This window comes from Alexandromys fortis, unplaced genomic scaffold (genome assembly GCF_014885135.2).
Source record: "Alexandromys fortis isolate MF-2015 unplaced genomic scaffold, M_Fortis_MF-2015_v1.1 scaffold_225, whole genome shotgun sequence".
NCBI lineage: Eukaryota > Metazoa > Chordata > Mammalia > Rodentia > Cricetidae > Alexandromys > Alexandromys fortis.
In genome coordinates this window covers 1,823,834-1,844,556 of record NW_026068119.1, presented here as the reverse complement: position 1 = coordinate 1,844,556, position 20,723 = coordinate 1,823,834, and the positions used below count along the sequence as shown (strand labels likewise).

General features: G+C 36.9%; 2 protein-coding genes across 6 annotated transcripts; both read left to right on the top strand.

Moving 5' to 3' along the window:
• Positions 1-71: 71 nt before the first annotated feature.
• Cmc4 (C-X9-C motif containing 4) lies at positions 72-19,199 on the top strand. Of its 3 annotated transcripts, XM_050124971.1 has the most exons (4): positions 559-592; positions 1,836-1,938; positions 7,407-7,474; positions 11,841-19,199. In XM_050124971.1, the coding sequence occupies exons 3-4, from the start codon at positions 7,417-7,419 to the stop codon at positions 11,984-11,986; spliced, it is 204 nt and encodes a 67-aa protein (XP_049980928.1). In that variant the 5' UTR covers positions 559-592; positions 1,836-1,938; positions 7,407-7,416; the 3' UTR covers positions 11,987-19,199. The 3 variants fall into 3 exon arrangements, with proteins under 3 accessions (XP_049980929.1, XP_049980927.1, XP_049980928.1); XM_050124972.1 differs by lacking the exons at positions 559-592; positions 1,836-1,938 and adding an exon at positions 72-356; XM_050124970.1 differs by lacking the exon at positions 1,836-1,938 and having other exon boundaries at positions 444-592; positions 11,841-19,196.
• Positions 459-7,405, top strand: Mtcp1 (mature T cell proliferation 1). Of its 3 annotated transcripts, none has more exons than XM_050124968.1 (5): positions 459-592; positions 5,262-5,413; positions 5,530-5,697; positions 5,779-5,830; positions 5,916-7,405. In XM_050124968.1, exons 2-4 carry the CDS (start codon positions 5,309-5,311, stop codon positions 5,824-5,826), a joined length of 321 nt encoding a protein of 106 aa, XP_049980925.1. In that variant the 5' UTR covers positions 459-592; positions 5,262-5,308; the 3' UTR covers positions 5,827-5,830; positions 5,916-7,405. The 3 variants fall into 3 exon arrangements, with proteins under 3 accessions (XP_049980925.1, XP_049980923.1, XP_049980924.1); XM_050124966.1 differs by lacking the exon at positions 459-592 and adding an exon at positions 1,836-1,938; XM_050124967.1 differs by lacking the exon at positions 459-592 and having other exon boundaries at positions 1,945-5,413.
• Positions 19,200-20,723: the final 1,524 nt, after the last annotated feature.

The window sequence follows — 20,723 nt, the reverse complement described above, 5'->3', positions numbered from 1 at the left end:
TCACGAGGGCGGAGCCTGGGGCGCGGAGGCGGTGCCACTGCTAGCAGTACCTGGGAGACTCCCGGGTCGGTCTGGGCTGCCGTAACAGTGGGAAACTGGGTGGTGGCGGGCAAAGTCAGTCTGCGCCATAGTTTGGGCCCCTGGGCGGCTGGGTGGCAGGGAGGCGGTGTTTTTCTGCCGGGGCGTACGTGGGCGGTGAGCAACTCCGAGCGCAAGGGCAGACGCCTCCATAGTGCTGGCGCCCATTTTGCCCGCCCTCTGAGGAGTGCCCAACGCGGCCTACACTCGTCAGGGACAGCTCTTTGAGGCAACTTCGCCAGGAACAACGACCTCTTTTGAAAGTCGGTCCTAAAACAGTTAAGGTTTTATTTTATTTTGTTTTATTTCCAAGTCACAACTCTTGAATCTCTCTGGACCACTTCTGGCTGCTGGCCTGACCTAACTTCGATTCTAGTGACCTCGGCCCTGGATGCCCCTAGTTTGCCCTGGGCTCACGTCGCGATCCCTGCTTGAGTGTCCCGGGGTGGGGGACCTGAAAGTTTTAGCCTAACTGTTCTGGAAGAGGAGTAATAAGTCCAAGAAACATATTCATGTGAGTAACCTTTTACAGAAACAGTGTTTTACTGTGTCTGAAAGAGCAACTCCAGTTTGCTTGCTGTTTTTTTTTTTTTTCAAAAGCTTTTAGATATGGATTTGTTTGATACAGGAAAAGAAGGACTGAGAGAGGGACTTCACATTTTATACAGGTTCGATTATATCACATCAAGAAACTAGTTCTAGGAAATTACAAATTTCCTCTGATCTCTTTACTGGTGTCAGACGTGATTAACTTATATGTAAAACTAATTTTATTTTAAAATATGTCAATGAACTAAGGGATAAATGTGCAAATCTTCCAATTTACAAGTTTACCAATTACACGAGGGATTTAGTATTTATTATAAATGAAAACAAAATATATAACACACAGTCTCTATAGCTCGTAAGTTTTTGTTTGAATTTGTTTTTTTCAAATTCCTTTTGTAGTTCTGAAGCCAGACAGATATGGCAGTACTGGAAAGGGAACTTATTCAAGCTGCTACTTGAAGAGGTGTTGATGCTTTGCTCTCCTCTCCCAAGTCAGTTCCAATCAAAGTCTTCCCACAAATACTGTCCCAAATCCAGGGCACTATGGTGCAATATATATGCCTACAACCTCTGTTTTTACCTTATGCTTATGCCACATCTTTCCGTGATTAAGTTTTATAATGATAAATGTTGGAGAAATTGCAGGGGTGTATTGGACCTATCTGCATTTTCTCTTTAACTTTCAATTTTATGGCATATATTATATATTTTCAGTTATTGTTCATAGCTAACATGTCCTGCCTTGGTGGGACAGAAAGTACTGCTCACCTTATTACAATTGTGTAAGGAATGTTTTTTATAATTTATCTGTTTAGCCACCTTCAAGAAGAAAATAGTTTTGTTTGTTGTTTTTAGTCAGTCTCTTATTCCAGAATGTTCATGCTACCTTTTACAGCTCCAAACATTTGACCAGAGATGGAAATAATGATTAACATTCACAGCAAGCTTATTATGTGCTAAAGACTACTAAGAATTTACATACATAGTGTGTGTAAACTACCTCAACTGGAATCAGGGTCTGCAATCTCTAGAATGTGAACTAGTGGACTGGTTATCTAATTTCTCTGTGTCTTACTTTCATTACCTTTAATTAGGTATAATACAAATGCCCACCTCATAGCATTCCACAAAGATCAAATGGGTCAATGTACCTACACGTGTTTTTGTTTCTGTTTTTTGTTTGTTTTATTTTTCGTTTTTCAAGACAGGGTTTCTCTGTGTAGCCCTGGCTGTCCTGGAACTCTCTGTGGACCAAGCTGGCCTTGAACTCAGAGGTCCTCCTGTCTCTGCCTCTGAGTGCTGGGATTAAAGGTGAGTGCCACCACCACCTGACACCTAAACATATGTTAAAACATATGAGAAGTGTTTAATAAATACCATTGCAGTCAATATGTTTATAATTTTACACCTCAGGGAAACTGAGGTAGAGGAAGATTAGATTGTCTGAGGGTTGGAAAGCTTCTAAATGGTACAAGCAGGATTCATTCATCAGCCCAGCTGATACCTGGGCCTATGTGATTTGGCAACTAAAATTATAATTGGATGAAGATCTTAAATGGTTTCAAATAATTAGCCTATTCAACCTATTGATACTATTTAAAAGCTCAAATACCTCAAAATTAAAGTAAGTCATATTCTTGTAAAGAAAAAAAAATACAAAACCATTCTTTCTGTAAAGGAAAAAAAGATGGTTTTGTTTAAATTACAACCAAAGAAAGCTCCTCTGTATTCTGTCATTCATTTAGAACTTAATTTACAAAATGTAGAAAAATAATGTGTCTAGGTCAATATGGCTTTTGGAATCAAGGCAACTTCTATGGAGGCCATCTCTTTTAGTGGATGTTTAGCTGTAAAGTTATACAAACGTATTTTGGGTTGCAGTTGTATTTGAAATTTGTAGTATTTTTTTAAGTAAAATTTCATAGGTTTATATTACATGTATTGTATTGTACCTTGTAACTAAATTTATCCTGCAGTTTTAAGATATTCTTAGTTTGGAGAATCTTGTATTTTGTGAACAAATACAGTATGCCAAAAATGTTCTCTAGTCAATTAAATTTGGGAAATGTTAAACTGTATAAAATCTCTGTACAGTATAACTTAGTTGGAGTTTTTACTATACTAATATGCTTTTATGGTCTCCAATATTCCCAAACTTATTTGACCAAGGAAAATGTTGGGATCAAGTGTTCTAAAGAATCACATCTATGGAAATGATGTTTTATTCATCCAACATGTGATTTTTATAGACTTTGATCTAAATGCCTTTTGCTCAGCCTTTGCTTTTATCTAGTGAGGGTGTTGATGTTTTCATAGTCATGTGGTGGTTTATCAGTCCTTTGATCACTGCAGTTGCCTTTCTCTGGGCACTTATGCTCTGAATGATAGGACACACAAATCCAGACTTAAGTGCTGAGTGTTGTTCCATTCCCAGGCTCATCTCATCAATACCCAGCCTGTTACCCTTTGGAGGTCACTGCAACACACTATTTCTTCTGAGAATATTTTGTAGTGCTTGATAGTAACTCAGAATATCACATACTATCTGCCTTCTCTTCCCCTGGAATTATTTCCTTCCAATGTCAGTATGACCAATAAAGTTTTGTTTTTATTCAAAAGAAATTTAAATGTCAACATGTTGGTTGTTGCTAGGACCTATCTATATCTATGAAATTGAGATGTTCTTGAAATTTTAACAGTTGGTTCCTGCTTAAAAAATGTGTGTGTATGTGCATATGTGTGTGCTCATTTTTATTTTTGTATTGAAATTTACTGGGGGTAGTGTATGTATTTCTAAAGCTCTACAAGAGAAGCAGAACACTTGTATTTTCTAAGTGAAAAAAATGGCTTACAACATATATAAGAAGAGACTCATGCATTTTAGGCAGATAGAAAGCAAGAGCAAGGGTATGCAGCTTGAAACAACACTGGTATTTGAAAGAAATGTTGGCTTAAATACAGTGGTAATGGTGATATTTGCTGGAATTACTTACCATAGGGTGTAGCAACTGAATGAGAAGAAGAAATTCAAGATAACTCATACCTTTTGAGTGTACAGAAAATGTGATATTGCCGTACAGAAAGTAGTGTTTGGTTAAGGAGAAAGGATGCTATCATAAGTAAGTTGAAAATGAGAGAGTACATCTAGGTGAAAAGGGGGACATGTGACAGGTTCGGAGTCATAATCACTCTGGAAATAAAATGGATAGCTATCATACCTATTAATTCGTCACACAAATGTGACCATATTCTCTCTTTCTCTCTTTTTTGAGACAGGGTCTCCTTATGTAGTTAACCTAGAGCTAAGTTATGTATACTAGTTGGCCTCAAACTTACTATATATATAGCCCAAGATGGCCTGAACCTTGTTCAGCCTCTGGCATGCTAGGATTACAGGCATGCACCAATATACCCGTTTTGAGACAATAGTTTTTACTCTTACTTTTCTTTTAGGGGATGAGCATAAAAACAGTGTTGGGGGAATCATATTCAGGATGGTGTCCTTGACAAAAGAAGGACTAGGTTTAGCTTCATTCCTTTATTTTTGGCTTCTTCTCATTCCATGTGTGCTCTGGACAGTATCACTTTGAAGGCCCTAACTATCTCCCAAACTATGCTTCATTTCCTTTCCCACTAATAGCTACTTATTAAGAATGGGGGGTCTCTACTGTGGGACAGATACCCACTGATGTATTTGTGCTCTGCAAAAAGTAGGAATACAGTGAATCTGCATCATGATGCTATGAGTGGTTTCCACAAGATTCTATTCATGAAAATGCATGTGAAGTTATGAGCTCAAAAGCTAGGCATAGAACTGTTATGGAGAGTTTCCTTGCTACCCCAAACTCTGAGAACAGTACTTTATTTACATCTCGTGAAGAGCAGAGAAATATTTTTTAACCTTCTAGTTTGTAGAATAAATATTTTACAATTATAGCTCTGTTGAAAAACGGGCTTCTATGACATCCTGCTTAAATGAAATAGGGAGCTAGATGGATGGCTATTATTTGCTTTCAGAAAGTCATGAAACTACACTAAATATTTTTCCTAAAATGAAAATCCCTTTCTGATTAGCCTCACTAGTATAAATAACTTTTTTAAAGAAAATGACAGATATTTCCTTTCCCCTTATAACAAACTTAGACTCATTTTAGAAAGCTGTATACATCATTAAGAATCTTTTTTAAAATGTAAGCAGTTGGGGAGTGGCTTTTATCTGAAGAATATGGGATGCATGTGTCTGTTTTACTACTTTTCTACCAAAATCATGTGTCCTTAGGTACACTTTTTCACATTTTCTATTGTTAACACACTACCATTGAATACTGCTTTGTAGATGTAGATGAGAGAGGAACTGTGTCCAGCCTCCTGTAGTTCTCATCTCTCCACAGAACAAACTTAGAATTCTTGAATGCTTTGCCATAGAAAGTTAGGATTACCTAGGCTTTGCCTGTGTGTCACTTGAGTTTCTTTTTCAGAAAGCTTAAGATGGCATTTGATATGTTTAGATTGTACAAATAGATATGTATGAGGCTTGGTTCTGTTTGGGTTGCTAGTCCCAGGTCACCTTGCTCACTAGTGAGTTCATCCCAACCTTAAAAGTCACACCTGTGTCCTGTGCGCGGATGCTGCAGGCTTAGGTGGAGAAAAGCAGGGCTAGAATTGGAACCCAAAGCCCAGAATGGCAAGAGAGGATGTGGGGGCTCCACCCGATCATCTCTGGGTTCATCAAGAAGGTATCTACCGCGACGAATATCAACGCACATGGGTAGCTGTGGTGGAAGAGGTAACTGCTTTCGTTTAAAATTTATTTATTTATTTACTTTTGCTTTCAAGTAACCTGGTTTCTATCTAGTCTCAGTATTCTCATGTCTTTGGTTTTATATTTATCATTCCTATTAGGAGACAAGTTTCCTAAAGGCTCGAGTTCAGCAAGTTCAGGTTCCTTTAGGTGATGCAACTCGGCCAAGTCACCTTACTTCCCAACTACCTCTCATGTGGCAGCTCTACCCAGAGGAGCGCTATATGGATAACAACTCTCGCTTGTGGCAGATTCAGCATCATTTAATGGTACACATTTTACTCAATAATATTCCTTTGTCCTGAAGATCTTACAACAGAGTACTTTATAAACTTTCCCTTTTCTGACAGGTCAGGGGAGTACAGGAACTACTGCTTAAACTTTTGCCTGATGATTAACCTGGTATGTATTTCTATTTTTTCTCCTTCTTCCCTTTCTTTCTTTTCACTCTATTCAGTTGTAGTGATTTGAATGATTTTTTTTTCAGGTGCTGGAATTCTAAGAAGATATGCTTCTCTGTTCTATTCATTATATGGCAATCGCATCATTCACCACTGCAGTGCTCCCACCCTTGGGTCCTTGTGGGGAGGGAGTAGTTTGAAAACTGCAGATGTTTAGGAAGGGTCATGAAGAACACTGCCAGTGAAACTACAGAGAGAGGGTTACACAGGGCAGTAATCAAGCCAACAAAAGCATTTAGTCAGGAAATGTAACTTGAAATGACTCCTTTGGAAATTGCCATAGAACCTTTAATGGACTTCATCAGCTGAACCTGGGATTTGGTGAATCCCAGAAAAATCAGCACATGCTTCAGAACAAATGCCCTCATCAACAAGGACTTGGTACTGATTTAGAGAGAAGAGAGCAGCTTCTAGCAGCATCAACATGTATTTGTCACTTATTTCCCTTGCAGCAAATTCACCCGCCTTTCCTTCTTCCATCCTGTAAATACCTAAGGTTTTATTCTAGTGTTTCCCATCCCAGTACTGACGTAATTTGTATATACTGAAAACTTGAGGAGTTCTGGGAGAAAAAGGTTATTTGTACTGATGAAATTAGTTTCAAAGGCTCCTATGCCTTTCTTCTTTCTGAAACTGTGTCTTTGAATTGTTTTTACAAGATTCTCATCAAAACCCTGTGAATCTAAATTCTTTGATTACAAATATTTTACTTAGTTGGCTTCCATTTGAGCTCAAAAGATAATGTTACCTTTTATTGGCACTTTTCTCAAGAGATAATAGCAACTAACATTACTAATTCCTAGGAAAGTGTTTGTTTTACTTGTAAAGAATTTCCTGAATTAAAGCAGTCATGACAGTTTATGTACATTAAAGTAAGATTTTGCTTTTTAAAATAAGTCTTGGGCCCAGAACAGTGGTGCATGCCTGTAATCCCAGCTATTTGGAAGACTGAGGCAGGAGGATCACTTGACCCCAGGAATTTAATGCCAACCTAAGAAACATAATGAGGCCATGTCTTAAAACAAAAATCACTTGGTTATAATAGTTACTGGGTATTGAGTTCTTACTGCTTTCCAGTTACTATTCTGTGCACTTTATATGTTTTATCATGTTTAGTTCTTCCATCAGTTCTTTGAGGTATGTATAATTCTTATTGCCATGAATAGTGAAAGAAAAAGTATTCAAGAAGTTTAATCATTTACCAAGGGTTTCTTTTGTGAATCATAAAACCAGGCATTGGGGTAGGCCTTTAAAACTGTGGTGTCATTCGAACATTTGTTTACAATATTCAAGATGACTAGACTGATTTTTTCATGTCTGTATCTTCTGTTCTTAATGAGATGGAAATACAAAATATAGTTGATTTATCCTATTAATTAAGAAAGAGTATTTTTAGTGCAATCATTTTTCCAACAATTGTAAGGTCATACTATTTGCTCTAGAAGAAAATTCCATGTAGATAGACATCAAAATCTTTATTATTAAAAAGCAAAATTGTAAATTTTTTTTTGTTTTAGTTTTCTGGATATGCCACAAAAGGATCCATGCCAGAAACAAGCCTGTGAAATACAGAAATGTTTACAAGGTAGGATATAGATTTTTTAAAATAATTTTTTTAAACTTTACCTGTCATCTAACTATAAGAAACTAATTATGAGCCGGCGGTGGTGGCGTACACCTTTAATCCCAGCACTCCAGGAGGCAGAGGCAGGCGGATCTCTGTGAGTTCAAGGCCAGCTTGGTCTACAAGAGCTAGTTCCAGGACAGAAACCAAAAGCTACGGAGAAACCCTGTCTCGAAAATCCAAAAAAAAAAAAAAAAAAAAAAGAAAAAGAAAAGAAAAGAAACTAATTATGTTATCAGCAACTTTCATTAGCTTTAAATGTAACATTTCTATAATTAATCATGAGTATTTTCTTCATCATATTATGAAATTTTTAGAATATTAAAAGTAATGCTTTGTAGGGAATGGGAGACTGTCTTCACTGGTAGAGTATTTACCTAACATGTGCAAAGCCTCAAGAGTTCTATCATCAGCACCACACACACAAAAAAGTGATGTCATTTAAGCTATGGGTTCCTGAGTCCCATTGTACATTAGAATTACCTAACTTTTTTGTTCTTGTTTTGTTTTGGTTTTTGAGGCAGGCTTTTTCTGTTTAACACCGCTGGCTGTCCTGAAACTCATTTTGTAGACCAGACTGGCTACAAACTCAGAGGTTCACCTACCTCTGCCTCCCCAATGTACCTAGAAAACTTTAAAACTTGTTTAGCACATATAAAGCAAACTTCCTAGAGGTAGGGTCTAAGCAGGAATTATTTTTACAAAGCTAACCAAGTAATTTTAATGCACAACCTGAGCTAAGCAAAGTCCTTCTACAAAAAGACTGGTTTGGAGTTGAGGATTTGGCTCAAGGATAGACTACATGCCCAGAATGCACTAGGCCCTTGTTTCCATCATGAACACTGTTTATATACAGAAACAGAAAAACCCAAGGATGATAATGCATACTTATAATCCCAATACCTTGGAAGCAGAAACAGGAGAATAACAAGTTCAAGACTAGCCTGAGCTAAAAAGTGACAGCCTATCTCAAAAACTCAAAAATACATATCTACACATCATATAGACAGGTTTTAATACTAGACTTCAGGGACTAGGAATTAGCTCAATGGAGGACTAATTGCCAAGTATTCATGTGATCCTCAGTTTGATCCCCAGCCAATCAGCTTAGGGCATCTGTTTTAAAACTCAGGTGGCTGTGGTTGTGTGGTTTACTTCTGGGCCCTCTGTTGTATTCCATTAATTTTGCTCAAGACTGCTTTGGCTACTCAAGGTCTTTTGCTCTTCCATATGAGTTTAATATTTTTTTCTAGTTTTCTGAAGAACCTTATTAACATTTTGTTGGGGATTACATTGAATCTGTAGATCACCATCAGTATTCTACACATCCATGAGCATGGAAGGTCTTTCTGTTTCCTAAATGTCTTCAGTTTCTTCTTCAGAGTTTCATAATTTTCATTGAAAGGTCTTTTTTTCAACTTAGTTAGGAATATTCATAGACATTTTATTTTTTTTTGGTTTTTTTTTTTTTTTTTGAGACAGGGTTGACATTTTACTTTTTGAGGTTATTGTTGTCCTGATTTATTTCTTTAGTGAGCTTATTAGTATATAGAAAAGCTATTGGTTTCTATATGTTTACTTTGTATTCTGATACTGTGCTTACTTTTTAAGTTCTAAAGCTTTTGATGGAGCCTAAGGTTTTCTGAGTATAGAATCATATTTATAAGCAGAAATAATTTGACATTCTGCTTTCCTATTTATTTTTATTTTCTTTCTTTCTCTTGCCTGATTTTTCTGCTCAACATTTCAAGTACTATATGAAGTAAAGTAAAAGAGAATGGAAACTCTTTTCTAGTTGCTTTCAGTTTCCCCCTATTCAGTATGATATTGGCTATAGGTTGTATTCTAGCATTTATTTAATTTTTAAATTTTTTTTAGCATTTATTCTGTGAGGATACAGCCCTATTTTACCTCGTTTTTTTCAGGCTTATTTTATATGGGAGGATGTTGAATTTTATTGGGGGCCTTTTTTCCATATCTACTAAGGTGTTGGTGTGATTGTTTTACTATATTTATATATTGTATTTATTGAATTCTGTATGTTGAATTATATTTGCATTCTTGAAATGAAGCCAACTCTTTTCATTGATGTCACTGAATTAAGTTTTGAAGTAGTTAACAGGCTTTCTACATGTATGTTCAATAAAGGATATTGGTTTCATAGAATAAATTTGGAAGATTTTTTTCCCTTTATTTTACTTTTTTGTATATGGTATTTTGGCTGCACATATGTCTGTGAATTACATGTGTGTCTGGTGCCCATGGAAGCCAAAAGAGGGTTTTGGATCTCCTAGAACTGAAGCTGCAGACAGCTGAAAGCCATCATATAGGTACTGTGCATCAAACCTAGGTTCTCTAGAATAGCAGCCAATGCTCTTAACTGGTGAGCTATCTCTCCAGCTCTATTCTTTCTCTTTCTACTTTATGGTGTAGTCTAAGGACCATTGGTGTTAGTTTTTTTGCTTTTGTTTTTGTTTTTAAAATAATGGTTGTAGAGCATCTGTATAGCATGTGCAAAGCCCTAAATTCAATTCCCACTACCACAAACATGTCAGGATTTGTGCTTTTCTTTGATGGAAGATTTTTTTTTATACTTTCAGCCCCACTGCTTGCTATTGATTTATTTAGATTTTTCATATTGGGGGTTCAATTTTGATAGGCCATATATACAGAAATTTGTCCATTTTCTTAGACTTTCTAAATTATTGACATATTATTTTTCAAATTATTATTTCAGTTGTTTCTAGTGTAATATTCCTTTTGTCTTCTATTATTATTATTATTGCTATTTATTATTATTATTGCTGCTGCTACTACTGTTGTACTGGAAATTGAACCTGGGGCCTTGGGCAAACATTCTAATAATGGGTTATACTCTCAAGTCTCTTGTTACTTTTTAAATTTTGAAGTTAACCTATCTAGCCTTGAACTCACTCCACAGCCCAGGTAGGTCTTGAACTTGAGATCCCCCTGAGTATTTTAGGATTATAGCTCTATGCCACTCTGAGTCTTCTTTCTTTGGATTAGTTTAGCTTGTTTGTCAATTTTGTTTATCTTTTTAAAAAGTGAACTATTTCATTGATTCTTTGTATTTTTTGTGTTCTCTATTAAATTTCTACTTGATTTTTATTTTCTTTCCATTCATTAATTTTGAGTTTGGCTTGCCCTTGTTATTTTCTAAAATCTTGAGATACATTCTTAGGTATTTACATAAGATCTTATTTTTTAATATGGGCATTTATAAACTATGAGTTAAATGCACTATAGATCAAATAGACTTAATAGACTTTTACAGAATATACTATCCAACAGCAGCAGAATACATATTATCTTCATCAAATTATGGAACTTTCTCCAAGATAGATCAGGCTGGATGGCTTAAGGGTATGTTGTTCCCCATTTCAAGAGCTTTTGGTATATACAACCAGCTTAAACCACCACTAGCTCATGTTTATATGTAGCTAAGTGAGGACTCACTTCAGGCCCTCAGTCTATATAGTTTGGAGACTGGCAAATGGCCTAGCCACACACTGCATTCATGAGCATGGAGGCCAACCCATTACTGAGTTCTGAGCTGGAAATGGAGGGATGCAGGTACTAAGCAATCCACAGGTGTTGGTCTTGGCACTCTGAGCCCTAGAACCCATAGTAAAGCACATAACCATGGTCACCTTACCTTTATGTTTTATAAACCTAAAAAAAATTTATCTTCCTTTGGGCTAGAGAGATGGCTCAGAGGTTAAGAGCATTGCCTGCTCTTCCAAAGGTCCTGAGTTCGGTTCCCGGCAACCACATGGTGGCTCACAACCATCTTTAATGAGGTCTGGTTCCCTCTTCTGACCTGCAGACATACACACAGACAGAATATTGTATACATAATAAATAAATAAATATTTTAAAAAATTATCTTCCTTTTATTTCAGAAGAGGGGGGGGCATTAAACTTTACATTCAAGCCGAAGTTTGCTATGAAATTATGAAAATGTGGGTTGTATGCATTTTTCTAATTCATCAATTTACAAAATGGGACTAGAGGCCACTAATCATATCAAAAACTACTGCCAAAGACACTTGAATAAAACACAAATTATATATTAAAATAGCTTTCAACCACTTATAAATTGATTTTCTTCTGATTAGAGTTTTAGATAATTATTAATGAATTCTCCTTTTACTTTTTGACCTGTTGAAGATTGCTAAACAGAAAGAATTCAATAGAGTTGGGTATATCTTCCTTCTAGGTGCTAAGTGAAAAGGGTTGGAAATTTCTTAATTACCTTGTACCTTCTTAGTTTTATGATATCATTACTAAGAGTTGTGTTTTTCAGCCAACAACTATATGGAATCGAAGTGTCAGGCTGTCATCCAAGAACTTCGTAAGTGTTGTGCTCGATATCCCAAGGGAAGATCTCTTGTCTGCTCTGGATTAGAGAAGGAAGAAGAAAACCTGACATTGAAGTCTGGATCCAAGTAAAGTTGTACTGAGAAGTTAAATTCTGCTTCATGTTTCCCTCAAGTGTGTTTTATTTACTACCCCTTCTTCAAGCCAGGTAGCAGCAAACAGCAAATGAAAAAAATTAATTATAAGAGTTAGCAAATATGACATCTATACAAAATAGACCAAAATAACCTGTTAGAAAATAAATATGGGGGCTGGAGAGATGGCTCAGTGGTTAAGAGCATTGCCTGCTCTTCCAAAGGTCCTGAGTTCAATTCCCGGCAACCACATGGTGGCTCACAACCATCTGTAATGAGGTCTGATACCTTCTTCTGGGCTGCAGACATACAAACAGACTATTGTATACATAATAAATAAATAAATAAATAAATAAATAAATAGAAAATAAATATGTATAATGTAAAATGGAACTGCTAAAATAAACCTGTTTTACATGAAAATATTGGTTTGTTAATGAATGTATTTTAGGAGACTATTAGATACAGATATTAATGGATTCTCTTTTAATCCGTGAATTCAGACTGTTATCTGTATCTTGATCTTGCTTGCCAAATCTTGGATCTATGTTGAATATGGATAAGATACACAGAGGAATGTGTAGAAAACAATTTATTACAGAATAACCTGAAATATTCTAAAGAGTAAGTGGATAATGCCCAGAGATCATTATGCTAACATACTTGTTGAAGTAGATTGTATTCTATTCATCTTTTATGTTTTTAACTTTTATTTTTTATTGTATGTGGATAGGTATTCTGCTTACATGTGTGTCTCTATACCGTGTGTGTTGATTCTTCTGGGAGTGGAGTTACAGACAGTTGTGAGCTGCCACATGGGTACTGGGAAAAGAACTCGGGTCCTTTGAAAGAGCATCTGGTGCTTTAACCCCTGAGCTGTCTCACCAGCCCTGATTGTATACTATTTTCTAAATTTCAAGAATAGGTAGCTTTCCCAAGGGTGTTTTCCTGTCCTGGTGATTGAAAGGCACATTTGGATTAACTTGCAAGAATGAGAGAACAAAGGTGTGGCTTTGTTCTTTACCAGAAAACCCCTGGCTAGATAGTAATCTTATGATCTTCCCAACAGGTCAGAATGTAATCTACCCATGGTGCTCAGATCAGATTCTTTGAATTAGTAATCAAAGTCCCACAGTTTCATTTAGTGGTTTTACAAAGTGCTGATTATGGAAGAAGCCATGCTCAATAAACTTCAAGCCAGATAACATATAACTAGCTATTTAACAGGACAAGTGGTGTCAATGATAAAGCTTAAGTTGCATGAGGCCCTCCAGCATTAGAATTATAAGACCCTTCATAGATTACATGCTACACTATTTTAAAGTTTCTTTTAACCTAACTCAACACCAATAATTCCGTTGCCTTCCAAATGCCAGTAGGAACATTGTTTGGTTTTTTTTTTTTTTTTTTTTTTTTTTTTTTTTTTTTTTTTTTTTTTTTTTTTTTTTTTTTTTTTTTTTTTTTTTTTACATCCCTATCGCAGTGCCTAGCCACAAATACTTAATATTTCTTCAGTGTTAGGAGAAGCACATAGGTTATCCCTCACAAGGGCATCTTGGCAGTCAGGAGCAAAGGAATACCACAAAATCATACCATACAGCAAACATCACACAAGAGATTTACACGAGAGAGACACAGAATGGCAGCTGCCTCTGACCAGAAACAGACAACAATGGACTGGGTAGAGGGGCGATCTTTTGAAGGGTCTATGAAGCATGCTCAGTGAGCTAATAGAAAAGTACAGTGCAGTTATAAGTAGAGCTTGAGCATTAAGCCTGAGTCACAGGAGCAGCAAGGGGCAGGGTGAATTTCCACCTACCAGTGACTGTAAGTGTTACAGCTCTGAGGGGAAATGTTTCCCCAATACAAGTGTCGCAGCTTTGAGGGGAAATGTTTCCCCAATTCAAGTGTTACAGCTCTGAAGGAAAAGGCATCCTGGCAGTTCCGAGCCAAGGAACACCACAAAATTCCTCCACACAACAAACCTCACAACAGATTTATTGGAAAAGATATAAGAGGGTGCAACCTGATTTCTAATTGGTCTTAATAATAAAAACCCAGAGTCCGATATTACGGGGTAAAAGCTGAAAGAACAGAGAAGCAGAGAAGCCAGCCACTTGTTCTTACCTCTATGAAATCCTCAGACCAAATTGGGCCTGTCTCTACAAGTCCTCAGACTGAATGCGCTGAGCTCCTCTCTCCTCCCCGCTTATATTCCTCTCCCTGCCCAGCCATATTTCTTCCTGTCTCCACTTCCCTAGTGCTGGGATTAAAGGTGTGTGACTCCCAAGTATTGGGATTAAAGGAGTGAGCCACCACCACCTGGTTCTTTTTCTCTTTGAGACCAGATCAATCTAGTGTAGCCCAGGGTGGCCTTGAATCCACAGAGATCAGTCTGCCTCTGCCTCCAAAGTGCTGGGATTAAAAGTGTGTGCCATCACTGCTTGGCCTCTTATGGCTAAGTAGTGGGTTAGCTCTGCACTCTGATCTTAAGGCAAACTTTATTTGTTAAATCACAAATCAAATATCACCACAATAGAGTGTTGCCCTTGGTTTAGGAGCAAAGCAGCAAAGAACTAAATGGGAGGCAGACATTATATAGGGTTTCTTGGGGGCAGAGTTTCAGATTTCCAACGTAGGGATTGGTAGGACTTCAAGTCCTGATCTTGGGGCGAGCTCAGGGATTGGTGGGATTTTGAGTTCAGGTATTGGTGAGTTTTTGAGCTAAGAGATTGGTGGGTTTTCAAAACCCAGAAGTGAGCTCAGACCTTTTGCCCTATGGTTACCCTACACAGTCTTCTAATGTTCAGTGATCCCTAATTTATCATGAAGGAATGGAAAAACCCTTTCATTGCAAGTCAATGGGAAGCTTAATGAGAACTGAACCAAAGAGCTACACTGAGGCTGAATGGTTTTTATTCAAGGCATGAACTGCCAAGTTGTCTCCAAGTGAAGGGAGAGCAACCCCACAAAAAGGGGAGTTTGGAGTTTTATAGGGTGGTCTTAATTGGGTGAGAAAGCATTGTGTGAAAAGAAATTGCTGTAAGCAAAAAAAAATTTATGGATAGCAGGACACAGAGAAGCCTTTTGTTAGGAAAACAGGATGTTGTAGTCAAGCTGCTCTTCTGAGATAAGGGTCAGATGACTTTTGAGATGTGCAGAATGTTCCATTTCCATTTCTCTTGAAGGAGTCAGGCCCCACCCAGATCATCCATCTTGGTATCTTCAGCAAGTCCTTCTTGGACCAGCCTTATAGTCAGCATTGTTTGACAAAACAACTTTTCTGGTGAGATGAAATACGTGTATCTACTCAACCCAAATAAGGAGCCCATGACAGACCAAAGTTCAGATACCACCAAATTCCGACTTGGAGAACCAATGAATTTTATTGGAGTTAACTTGTAAGTAAGGAGCAGAAATTAATCAAAGGTGGCTGCATCGCCAAAGCCAAAAGCTGGGAATCTAGAGCACAATGCACAACCTACAGGCAGTTCAACAGGTTGAGTTATCTCAAGTGACTCATTTGGTCTAAACCTCTTCCAGGTCGTCCAGCTTGTTTCTGATTCTTCTAGGCAGTTGGCCTGGTCTTAGGATCTTCTTTGCAGTTTTATTGCTTACTCTGGGAGGGAGAAGCCTAGTGAATCTGGTCAATTTCAGGGACTTCCTAGAACTATTTTGAGTTGTTTAACTCCTTAAGAAGCTTCCTAGCAGGATAGAATGTTTTAATCTCAGAGGAAACTGTTAAACAACAGTCAGGCAGACTAACAAAATTAAGAATTTTAGGTAGCTTAGGTAGGCTTTATTTCTTTATAACCAAAACCCTATAGAAGATCCAAATACTATAAAAACAAAACTTCTGAAGGAAACCTTTCAATAACTGGCAGCTATTTTATATCCATTTGCTTCCCTCAAATAAGTGTTATTATTACTATTACCCCTTATATCCCCCCAAAAAAAGATGCCTTTTGGGGCTGAGGATGTAGCTCAGCTGGTAGAGTACTTGGTTAATGTATACAAGGCCCTGGGTTTGACCCTCAGCACTACGTAAACCAGGTGTAATACAAACCTGTAATCCCAGCACTTAGGTGAAGTTGGGAGTATCAGGTGGTCATCCCCAGGTACATAGAAAGTAAACTAGACTATGTGTGACCTATCTCAAAAAAAAAAAAAAAAGAAAAAATGCCTTTGTAAGAACATGAGTGTACTTCCTTGATATCCAAATAACATTAGTTGATAATAAATCTTTTTTTTTTAATTTTAAGTGTGTATGTGTTGTTATGCCCAAATCCGCAAAGTCCCTGCAAAAGCCAACAAGGTGATGGAGTCCCATATGTAAAAACAAAGAGCCTTTATTTTAATCAAGTTTGCAAACTTGGTCTCTCTGCATGTCCAGCATATTGGAATAATCGGAGAGCCCGAGCTCAATTAGAATTGGGTTTTTATAGTAGTAAAGGTGGGGGTGAGGGGTTTCTGAAGTTCAGGATCCCTGATTGGCTGACATTTGTCTAGGGGTGTCCTGTTGAATGTGCACTGGCAAGTGATCCTATCTACAGCGGTTGGAATGTTAGGAATTTCCCTTGAATGGTCTGTTCTTGGGCAGTGATTGGGTAATCTCAGCTTGTGGTTCCTCCTGCAACCAGGTATTGCTTCCTGCAGCAGTTCAGTCCCAAAGAAACACACAGAGGCTTATAGTAATTACAAAATGATTGGCCTGTTAGCTCAGGCCAAAGTGACTATCTGGCTCTGTGCTGCCTGAGAGATATTTGGTCCGCAAAGAAGGGTAACAGTTTGAAATTCTAATGAAGTAATTTAAGTGAACACTCATTAATGGGAAAAACTTTTTTTTCCCCCCGAGACAGGGTTTCTCTGTGGTTTTGGAGCCTGTCCTGGAACTAGCTCTTGTAGACCAGGCTGGTCTTGAACCCACAGAGATCCGCCTGCCTCTGCTTCCCAAGTGCTGGGATTAAAGGCGTGCGCCACCACCGCCCGGCAGGAAAAACATTTTTAATAAAGCATTTCATAATTATAATGTTTACATCATCTATGACTCTAAATTGCACTTAAAATAACATTGACAGTGATTGCTTAGGACTTATATATTACTCACAAAATCAAATAATTATTTTTTTCTGTTTTATTAGTTATGTTTACTCAATTAAGCTTTAAAAGTATACTGCCGATTGACAATAGTTTAAGAAATTCTTCACATTTCAGTTAAGTCCCTCTGATTACCAGCATTACTTTGCTTCTAACTGAGGATATGCTAAACCCTGGGGATATTTGTATTTGGTACAATTTCTTGTCACTTAGAATTCAGTATTTTTCTTACCAGTGGAGTTGACTAGAAAATGATAAATTGAGAACTAAAGTAATGAATCCTGGGGCTGACACATATTATATCATCTGTAAGTTAATTAAATTAATATTGGATGGAGTTCCCTCTTAGTTGAAAACTTCAATATAATAGATGTTTTGCCAAAGAATGTAATTCACAAAAAAATTCAGGATTATACACTGACACTTACGTAATATCATTTTACTGAATTTGTATACTTTTTATACTTTTATTTAATGAATTTCATATTAAGTATAAGATATCTTATGATAATTCTTTGGAAATTAATATTATAAGGTCAAAATTCTCATAAATCAACATCTGCCAGAATAATAAAATCTATTCAGAAAAAAAGTATACTGCCTTATTTTGAGTTTCAAAAGCTTCCAAATATTTGTTTCTTTAAACTATCCTATCTTATTTTAAGTCAACAGATCTATTAGAAGACATTGACTTAAATCTTATTCTCTTTAGCTAATATGGCACACAGTAAAATTAAATACCCAAGAGAGAAGGCTTAACCATTACAGAATACTTTTTATGTAACACTGATCAAGACTAACACTGAAACATAGTCGTCAGGGAAGAACTCTTGTGATAACTATGATCTCATCTCTCATTTTGAAAATACAAAACTCTCCAAGTAGCTATTAGTGATGTTAAGTATAATCATTTGGTTTGTGATTGAAAGACTTTATCAAAGAAGTACTTTTCAACAGCAATGGGTAAAGCAATTGTAGGGTAATATTTGGGCAGCAAGTCAACAGTCTATTGCTCTACAGCCTTTTATTTAGTATTTTCAGGTTATACTGATGGCAAAAAAATTCCCTTTTCCATTTTGCTGTAATACACCTTTCTTCTTACAATGTAAGTCAGTAAAGTGTGATATTATATTTGTATTTAGTAAGCAGAAATCATTTCCAGTTAGCTTTAAAATAAAATTTAAAAAATATTTACTTGTTAACAGAATTCTAATTTTATTAGCACCAAGTTCCAACTCCTTCAGTGGTTCTGTCTTTACTACTCATCAAGAAAATCTGGGATGTGTGAAGCCTCAACCTACCACAATGGCATCCTGAACCAGTGAAGTCAAAATCCCTACAACAAGAGCCACAAGCCAACATTTAAAATTATGCAGATGATTTCCTTGTGTAAGCAAGGATTAGAACTGATGCTCTTAGTAATCACATAATTTCTTAACATTTTAATATTGGAAAAGATAGACAGTTTTAATACAGCAAAATGTGAAAAGAGGCACTAGGAACAAAAAGGGGTGGGGAGATGGAAAAGCAAAAAAGAAGGAAGCCTAGCTTTTCTTCAAATTCTACATCTCTTAAGAAGGATAAAAGCATCAAAGATCTGAACAACACTGCATGATTTCTGGGAAATCAGGTCCAGAACTAAAATTTTTCTCCCAACACCCCGTGGTAATCTGATTAACTGAACAGAAAACCTATTATAAATAGTCTATTTCACAAAATAAGTTCTTCCCATGAGAAAAAGAAAGGAAACTGCTAGTTTAGCCAGGAGTTTCATATTCCTGCAGGGATAGCTGGATGAACACTTTTCTCTTAGGTGAAACAAAACTGATGGCACACAAAAATTTCAAATTCATTTGTATATCACCTTTTCAGGAAGAGATTTCTAATGCTTTCCAAACTGGAAAAGTATAGCTTTCAAATAAGAGCTTAACCCTTAGATATGTCAAACTTTCTGGCAAATATGAAAGAAGAATAAAGAAAACATTCTTAATAATTAACAACAGAAGACATCTATCTTCAAAAACCATAAGTACACACATTAAAACTATAATAACTGGAGCCGGGCGGTGGTGGTGCACGCCTTTAATCCCAGCACTCGGGAGGCAGAGGCAGGCAGATCTCTGTGAGTTCGAGACCAGCCTGGTCTACAAGAGCTAGTTACAGGACAGGCTCCAAAGCCACAGAGAAACCCTGTCTCGAAAAACCAAAAAAAAAAAAAAAAACAAACCTATAATAACTGAATTACATTCTCATTCTTTGATGAATCATTCATTATATTCTTCCACTTGAATTATATATGATCTGTACTATGGTACAATGATCTTGTATCCTGTAAAGATTTGTCACTTGTATTGATTTAATGAAATGCTGATTGACCAGTGGCCAGGCAGAAAGTATAGGCAGGGTGACCAGAATAGGAGAAATCCAGAGAATCATTAGGTCATAATACAAAATCCTGTACTCCACAAAATAGGAAAGAGGGAAAGAAATGGACAATTTTCTGCATAGATACCATATACCAAAATTAAATCAAGACCAGGTGAAAACTTAAATAGACTTATAAACTGTAAGGAAATAGCAGCTGTCACTACCTATCCAAGATCATGGGGGATCTTTCCATTTTCTGGTATTATCTTCAATTTCCTTCTTCAAAGACTTGCAATCCTACCAAAGGCAATATATAGATTCAATGCAATCCCCATCAAAATCACAACAAAATTCTTCACAGACCTTGAGAGAACAATAATCAACTTTTATATGGAAAAACAAAAAAGCCCAGGATAGCCAAAACAATACTATACAATAAAGGAACTTCCAGAGGCATTACCATACCTGACATCAAACTCTATTACAGAGCTACAGTAATAAAAACGGCTTGGTATTGGCATAAAAAAAAGACGCTGACCAATGGAATCGAATTGAAGATGTGGATATTAATCCATACACTTATGAACACTTGATTTTTGACAAAGAAGCTAAAATTATACAATGGAAGAAAGAAAACATCTTCAACAAATGGTGCTGGCATAATTGGATGTCAACATGTAGAAGAATGAAAATAGATCCATATCTATCACCATGCACTACACTCAGTACAAATGGATTAAAGACCTCAATATAAATCTGACCACACTGAACCTAATAGAAGAGAAAGTAGGAAGTAGCCTGCAATCCATGGGCATAGGAGACCACTTCCTACATATAACCCCAGTAGCACAGGCAATAAGAGTAACAATAAATAAATGGGACCTCCTGCAACTGAGAAGCTTCTGTAAAGCAAAGGACACAGTCAATAAAACAAAAAGGTAACCTACTGAATGGGAGATAATCACCAACCCCACATCAGACAAAGGACTGATCTCCAAAATATATAAAGAACTCAGGAAACTAGACATTACTACTCTAAATAACCCAATTAAAAAATGAGGTACTCTTGTAGGAGCTGTGGGCCGCGTTCCTGCTGCCCCAGCTCCTGGTCGCCTGGCTAGCTTAGGCCCCGAAATAACAACACACAAACTGTATTCTTTTAAACACTGCTTGGCCCACTAGCTCTAGCCTCTTACGGGCTAATTCTCATATTTTGCCTAACCCATTTCTAATAATGTGAGTAGCACCACTAGGTGCGCTTACTGGGAAAG